The sequence below is a fragment of the Montipora foliosa genome, chromosome 3, assembly GCF_036669935.1.
Source record: "Montipora foliosa isolate CH-2021 chromosome 3, ASM3666993v2, whole genome shotgun sequence".
Taxonomy (NCBI): Eukaryota; Metazoa; Cnidaria; class Anthozoa; order Scleractinia; family Acroporidae; genus Montipora; species Montipora foliosa.
In genome coordinates, this window is record NC_090871.1 from 64,435,207 (window position 1) to 64,442,706 (window position 7,500).

Genomic DNA, 7,500 nt, shown 5'->3' on the forward strand with positions numbered 1-7,500 from the left:
GAACTTATCTTTCATCGTTCATTGCGTTGCAAGTCCGATAAAAATTAACAGCTGAGAAATTTACTCGACTACTACTAGACTATCGTCACCGAAGAACATTTTGAAGTCATAACTTTTATTGACAGGCGCAATGAATGCAAATATTCAAAATGTTGAAAGAATAGATATACATGTACTTTAAATTTATTATTTTTAGGCTCATAAAGTAAGCTCATTGCGGCATGAGTTTGAATCTTCGGCTCGTTCCAAGGAACTTATCTTTCATCGTTCATCGTGTTGCAAATCCGATCAAAATTAACACCTAAGAAATTTACTTTTCATGTGATAATAAGTGTGTTAGATTAGCAAGAAGACGAAACGAAGACGAGTCTTTTAAATCATAAGGGAGGTACTTATTTTCAGCTGCCTGTAACTATATCATCTCAATGATCAACAAATAAAAAAAAGAACTTTTAATATTTGCCATTTTAAATCCGCTTTTGTTAATTTGTAATATTGATCCAGTTTTAGTATTTTAACACAACTTTATTTCTCGTACGCGTATGTTTTCAGAAATATACAATTTACTTAAGTTTTAAAGAGTGAAAATTATCATTCATAGCACAACTCGGTGGTTTTGTGCGAACTCAAGCCTGATATAAAATTTCCTTTCTTTATGTAAAAAAGACACCGAGTAGACAATGCGCAAGACTTTTGCTTTTTCGGCTAGGAAATTTATAAGCAATATTTATTCAAAACTAAAATTAAAAAGATGATTGTGGTCGATTGCACAAAGCGTGCACAATTGGAGGTGATAGTGCAACCTAATTGGTTAATTCATAATACACGGAGGGAAGTTTGGGTTTATTTCATCTCGTTGATTGGTTGGGTGCGTAACGCACGTGCTTCCAGTTGGCATTTATATGGCTTCCCACCTTAATTGAGTCGCGCGCCAAGTTTATTTATTGGCCAATGACGTTGAAAACGGATGTTGCACCCAACAAAATCTTGGGTAATAAATTTAATTGTTTCCGAATAAAATATACTGGAGAAATTATAATACGCACATCTGGAGCTTAAGAACAAAAACCTTACAAACCGACTCGGTTCGCTGGAATTGTTTTCTTCGAAATTACTCCCAGCGCACATTCTAAAAAATCATTTTCGAATAAGGGTTCGAGTATGTGTTAGAGAGAATCGAAGACGATGGTTGATCGCAAAAGTGTTTGCTGAAATCAAAAGATGACTGGCCTTGTAAATCGTCACACGAACTCTAATCTTCAGCTCAAGGCGTCAAGTATTTTTGCCGAGGTCAATGGATTTGCGGCGCGTGTTTTAGCTACGTTGACCTACTGCAACGACTGCGAATATGATGTTGAAGGCTTATTTATTTTCCCGCAAGATGAGAGAACGACAGTGGTAGACTTCGAAGCAACTATTGAAGAGCGTCATGTTAGCTCAAAAGTCTCTGAGATCACAACAAGGAATTCGGATAAACAATCTTTTGCGACGGAAGAGAGAGACGACGATCTGTTTTCCTTAAGTTTAGGAAGAATTCCTCCACTTACTTCAATATTTGTTCAAGTGACTCTGATTACAGAACTCGGGACGGATGACAAGACCGGCGGATCGCTGTTCGTTCTCCCGTCTGTATTCACGCCGCGTCTTGCCAGCGAAGATGACACCGAATCGGAGATGTTCGGCTCGCAGATCCTGATTTCTAACGTTCCTCGCAAGACACAAGAGCCCTACAGCTTTGAGCTGCAACTAGAGGTATCCGCGCCGTGCTTGTTAGCCGGCTGTTCCTCGCAGACACACGCCATTCAAGTCGACGCAGACTGCCGAGCGGAAAACGCTTCGCGCATTCATATAACCATCGCAGAGCCTCACACTTACGACCGCGAACTAGAAGTTGTACTTCACCTGTCGCATCCATTCGATCCGTACGTGCTCATCGAAGAAGGCAAGAAAGATTTCAGCTCTTGCCAAGCGCAAAAAAGCCCAGACGTCGCAAACGAGGTGGTCTCTATTGAAGATTTCCATAAGAAAGCAGCTATAATGATAAATTACACCCCGCGACTTTGCAACGCTATCGCGATTGGAGAGTACATTTTTCTCGTTGATCGAAGTGGAAGCATGAGCGGTGATCACATTTTTCACGTCAAAGAAACACTCATTCTTTTCCTCAAAAGTTTACCCACAAATTGTCACTTTAACATCATCGGTTTCGGTTCGTATTATCGAAGTCTGTTTCAAGAAAGCCAACCTTACAACGAAACAACACTTGGAAAAGCGTGTTCTTATGTTCATAAAATGAAGGCGGGTCTTGGTGGTTCCAACCTTTTGCTTCCCTTGGAATTCATCTTTGAAAAACCCACAAGACCTGGAGTTGGCCGAACGGTGTTTGTGATAACTGACGGAGGCGTATCGAACACAGTAGAGGTCGTCGATTTGGTCCGCCGAAATTCCTTTACAACTCGGTGAGTTTTTAACAAACATACTTTTTTCGTTTTGTGAAGAAAAGAGTTTGGTTGAAAGTTTCAGTAATATCTCGGAACACAGAGCTTGTTGTTTGTTTGTTCTTGTTGCTGTTTTTTTTTTTCTTGGCGAAAGGCTTTTTAATTTCACAATTAACGCTAGCCTGAGGTCGCAATTAAGTTTTTTTATTCGTTTTATGGAGCTTTTTTTCCTCCTTTTGTTGTCTTTTGTTGCTCGCAAAGTTTTCGATAGAGAATTGCTGGGTTTACTTATACAGCGTAAATATTGCATTTAAAGGAATTTTCTCATCTTTCGAATTTTTGGCGTCCGTAAGGAAGTGCGAATTCAAATATCAACTTTAATCTTGCTCCGATTTAGTAATAAACTTCGCATTAAAATGTTCGGAAACGGAAGGGTCTACATATTACTGTTTTATGGGGCCCTATCTTCACATACTTGAAAAATTCAAATAGCCCGATTTCCAATATTCACGAGATTTAGTCAGAAAGTTAAATTTGATTTTTGTAAAGGAGACGTGAACCGTGTTTCAGGGTATACTAAAAGCGTTATTTATGCGTAAAAAATTTTCGCGCTAACGTTTTGGATGAGTGTAATGTTTTTTCCAAGCACCACACAATACGGCCGACGCGCGCGATATCAGATACATACACTTCTCATTATGTCTGCGTAAACATGTCTGTATATTTTCCGACGATGCTTAACTTGGCGTTTTACAGAATGCTCAACGTCTTTGATTATATTTCGCTTTAGGCTAATTTCAGTCTGATTCTAATATAGCTTCCGCTTCTAAGTTTTGTTTCATATGTGACGCAAGATCGTGGTGTAGATCATATTTTTCCGTCAAAAAAATCTTTTTCAGTCTTTTTCTCATTTAAAACATTCTTTTTCAATGTAATTTTCAAACTTTGTGCACGCTTTAAAGTCGACTTTGCGATAAATTCTATTCATTTATTGGACTGACAATGTTTTTCGCCCAGATTAAAAACAAATTAACATCGACCTTAGAAATGTTCATATTGTTTTGACATTTCGGTGGAAGATTTGATCATGAAGAAAGTCTGTCAGGTTTACATCCTAAAAGATTTTAATATGGTCAAAACGTCTTATTTTCACGATCTACTGAGGTTAGTCCTCGACAATAATCCTCAAAGAAAGGTTTGAAGGAGCTTAAATGGGGAATGCATGGCAGTTATGTTCTAACAACTCTTTACATAATGGCTTGGTGCTTGCATGGTTTATAGGAAATTCTGTGTGATGAAGTTTGCGCACATGATAACCTTAAACCAATGCAACAGTACATTAAAATTAACACTTTAAACTCCTACACAAAAAAACAGAAAGGTATTACTCGACACTGAAAATGCGGAATCGATGAGACTGAAATATATGGCTCTAAAAAGTTTAAACTTTGAAAATTTAAATTTTAGGAAGCAGCGGAATATCTACCACTTAAAATGTAAATCATTTATAATTGCTTTTCACCTACTGCATAAGCAACGTATGGATTTTTTTATTTTTATTTCGTAAGGTATAAATACCATTCTACTTCGATCAACTGACAAAAAAAATTGTGTTCTGTTTTTATGTTGCCATAGTTTGAAAAGGAATTTAATCGGCGAACTCTTAGCAGGGAGACCACCTTTTCAGACAACGTGAGATCATTAAGTCGAATTTTATTTCTTCAAAGAAAACGAGGAACTTAAAAACAGGTGGCAATTTCAGAGTTTCGTCAATAAGAATTGAAGTGCAAATTTTAAAGTGGTAATCTCCATGAATAGAAAGACGTGTTGAGAGAAGTTTTGCAATTGCTAATGCGATTGAAATGTTAAAATGACGAAAATGAACTTTGCCATACACCTATGGAAAAAGCGCTTTTTTGATCCAATTTCCGCTGTCTTCTACGACTTCCCAGGGGGTCGCATTTGTCTTGAAATTGCTCAATGCTTTACTCGATGTCAAGCCGATTTATTTTGGTTACAAAGAAAATGGTTTTCGCAATTTTGTGCGGATTTTCGAATTGAGCTTTATCATGTTTCGGGTGAAATATGATGTGAATGCAAGTTGGCTCGGATTTATATCGAAAATGAAAATCGTTATTTAGGTAGTATCTTTTTTCATTGTGGTGAAAAATTAAGTTAGTTAAATCCCATAACGATAAGACGTGTCGCCGAAGCGCTGTGTTCAAAAATTAAGTCAGCCTTAACGGACGTTGAACGGCTTCTCCGGACAAGTTGTCTGGCGCTGTCATTACCACACTCAACTGAGACAACTTGACAATCCACGACTAAACTCAGCCACCTTTTGTCTCCTTTACGCAATTAAAGATGGATAATTTTAATACATTAAATTGAAGGCGATTATTCTCTCTCCGTTTCGGTCGATTTTTAAATTTACTCGCCCTTTTCAAGCGTCTTTTTAAACGCTTGAAAAGGGCACAGATATCATGAAGGTGTGATTCCAGCTGCAAACAGCGTTGAGTTAATGGACATAGCTTTGCGGATATCAATTGAATGCATCAAACGGAAGATTTTTAAATAGATATATTATATAGTTTCTTGCTTTTTTCACTTCTCATCTGCCGGCGAACAATATAAAAATCTTTAAGAATACACTGCGATGCTGAGGGAGCTTTTCTGAGATGGGTGGACGAGTTTGACTGGGAACTAAAAATGTTTTCAGTTCTAAGCATGCGCATTAGGTTTGATAGGTTGCTTTAGTTATTCGGTAGCAAACAAAACATAAAAGCTTCTCAAAAGGACTCTTAACACGAGGAGGACAAATTCACCAGAGATATAATGCCTAGCACAACCGGACATTTATCCAGGATATCGATTTCACATCTGGGGGTCTTCCGGACACCCTCGTGCAAAATTTGGGGTTCCATTGTAAAATTGTGTGTAACATTTGTAGCTTTTTGTTTGTTTGTCAGGTTTCACACTTTTGGAATCGGACCCGAAGCATGTCCCAACTTGGTGCAGGGCGTGGCCGGAGCTGGCCGGGGTCAGGCCCATTTCATAGCTGATGATGAAAGAATACCCGTCAAGGTAAATTTTTGTAGCGTCGTCATCAGCTTCGATAGGGTCGTCACCTCCTCCTGCTTCACCCCCCCCCCCCCCCCCTCTTTTCTCTCCCTCTTCTCCTGTCTTGCGCGCTTGCTCATTCGCCCCTCGCTTCCTTTGTAGAGAGGCTATCAACGATGCTTCTTCGTCGGACTGCACCCAGGGCTGTGCTCTCTGCTTCTCACCAGTCGGTTCCCAGTTTCTTCAGATCAGCCTGGGTGTCCCTACTCCAGCCGCCCTCTCCTGCGCTTCCCGGCTTGACAGCTCCTTGTCAGGACCTGGAGGGTAATGCTTGTTGCATTGCAGGCTTTCCTCTTTGTACTGCCTGGTTGATTACCTTGTAGTGGAGCTCGAGAACTTTGTGCATTGAACTCTTTTTTGTGGGTGAATCTTTAAATAAGTCAATAATAGATAAATAAACAACAGATCTGATGCTATAAGCGAGAAGGACACAAGAGAAGAGTGGACACTCGAGGAAACACTTTCTGCAGATACAAGAAAGTAAAATGAATTAATCAGAACTTATGGCAAAGTCGTGTGTAAACCTTTTGTTTCAACTGAAGAGGCAAACCGACACGAAATCTAAAAAGGGCTTATCCGAGAACCATTTAAGACTTGCATATTAAGAATAATATCAGGTTTTGAAGCTTGTAACTTGCAACTCTTTTCCTTGCAACAAAGCTGGGTATTTTAGGACACCAAATTTTATGCCCAAATATGGACAAAAATAAGATCGATGCTGCACGCGCGGGAAAATGTGCGATCTACGTTACATCCAAATAAGGAAATTTTTAAACTCAAGAAAACCCCAGCGCTGAAGCCGAGTTAATCCCTTCAAGGTCACTTGCTTCTGTTTTTTGGCTTTGAAATCATTTTGGATTTATGGTTTCCAGGTGATGGCAGCTCTTGCAGAAGCTCTCCAGCCGGCAATTACAGATTTAGAAGTGAGCTGGCATCTTCCCGAAGGATATGACGTCATACAGACGCCCCAGCTTCTGCCATTCGTGCAAGCCAATAACCGTTTGGTTATCTATGGGATTTTATTTCGTCCCCCAGCGGAGGAAAAGGACTCTCCAAGAACACCCTCGAAACGGAGAATGGATTGGAGCATGCGATCTTTCTCTAACAGTTCTGTGAAAGTATTTTGGTTTGAGGACGAGTGCGATTTGTTTTCAGACGATCAGCTGTTGAGTGAAGGCGATAATGAAGCACAGGGACTTTGTGAGGACGTTTGTGAAACACAAGGTAGCTTCGATGTAGAGACAGACAGTTTTCCCGAGCCTGATACGATTGAGGCTATTGCTGATGGGCTTTTACGGCGCATGTGCAACGGATTGAGCAAGGATACGTCTACGGAGAGTTCGCTAACCTCCGACGAACTTAAAAACGATGATCCTTGTGAATCAAGCGATTTGCCATTCGAGGAAGGGAAGACTGACAGTTCAAACGCGACGAAGTGTATCCCAGATGCTCAGGACGTCAACATCAACGTTAAGAACACGGGACAAGTCGAGCCGTCCGGTACTCCAGTTTTAGACGACTTGTCTGTTAGTGTCAAGTGTGACAGTGTTTGGAGAGAAAGGAAAGACCAAGAACTTCATCGGTCACCAAAACTTGCTCGAGCCCACGAACGAGACAGTGGTGTTGGATTCAGCATGGAGGAAAACGATAAAACCCCGGATGAGAACAAGAAAACGTTGGCCGACATGCCCTCAAATTTGGAAGGAGACACGGAAAATTGGAACTGCACAAGCGATAGTCCTTCTGCGGATGAAAGCGATAATACAACAAAAATCGGCTTTCACGTTCACAAAAACAGCACTTTTTTGTCCCAGCTCGGCGTACCGGATGACTTTGGTGCTGTCAACATCCGGGGTTATGTTGGAGAGGAGGAAGTGGAGCAAGTCATTCCATTTCCGGTGAACCGCAGTGGGGGATCTTCCGAGCGTCCCACAATCCACCA

The 7,500-nt window shown here is 40.4% G+C and overlaps 1 protein-coding gene across 1 annotated transcript in view; it reads left to right on the top strand.

Moving 5' to 3' along the window:
* The window catches only part of LOC137997944 (von Willebrand factor A domain-containing protein 5B1-like), a 15,982-nt gene that overhangs the window by 2,722 nt on the left and 5,760 nt on the right, over window positions 1–7,500 (top strand). The window contains exons 1-3 of the mRNA XM_068844274.1: window positions 1–2,459; window positions 5,408–5,522; window positions 6,431–7,500. The exon at window positions 1–2,459 is cut by the window's left edge and continues 2,722 nt beyond it; the exon at window positions 6,431–7,500 is cut by the window's right edge and continues 207 nt beyond it. Coding sequence (XP_068700375.1) covers window positions 1,222–2,459; window positions 5,408–5,522; window positions 6,431–7,500 — 2,423 coding nt within the window. The 5' untranslated portion in view covers window positions 1–1,221. The remainder of the gene's footprint in view (window positions 2,460–5,407; window positions 5,523–6,430) is intronic.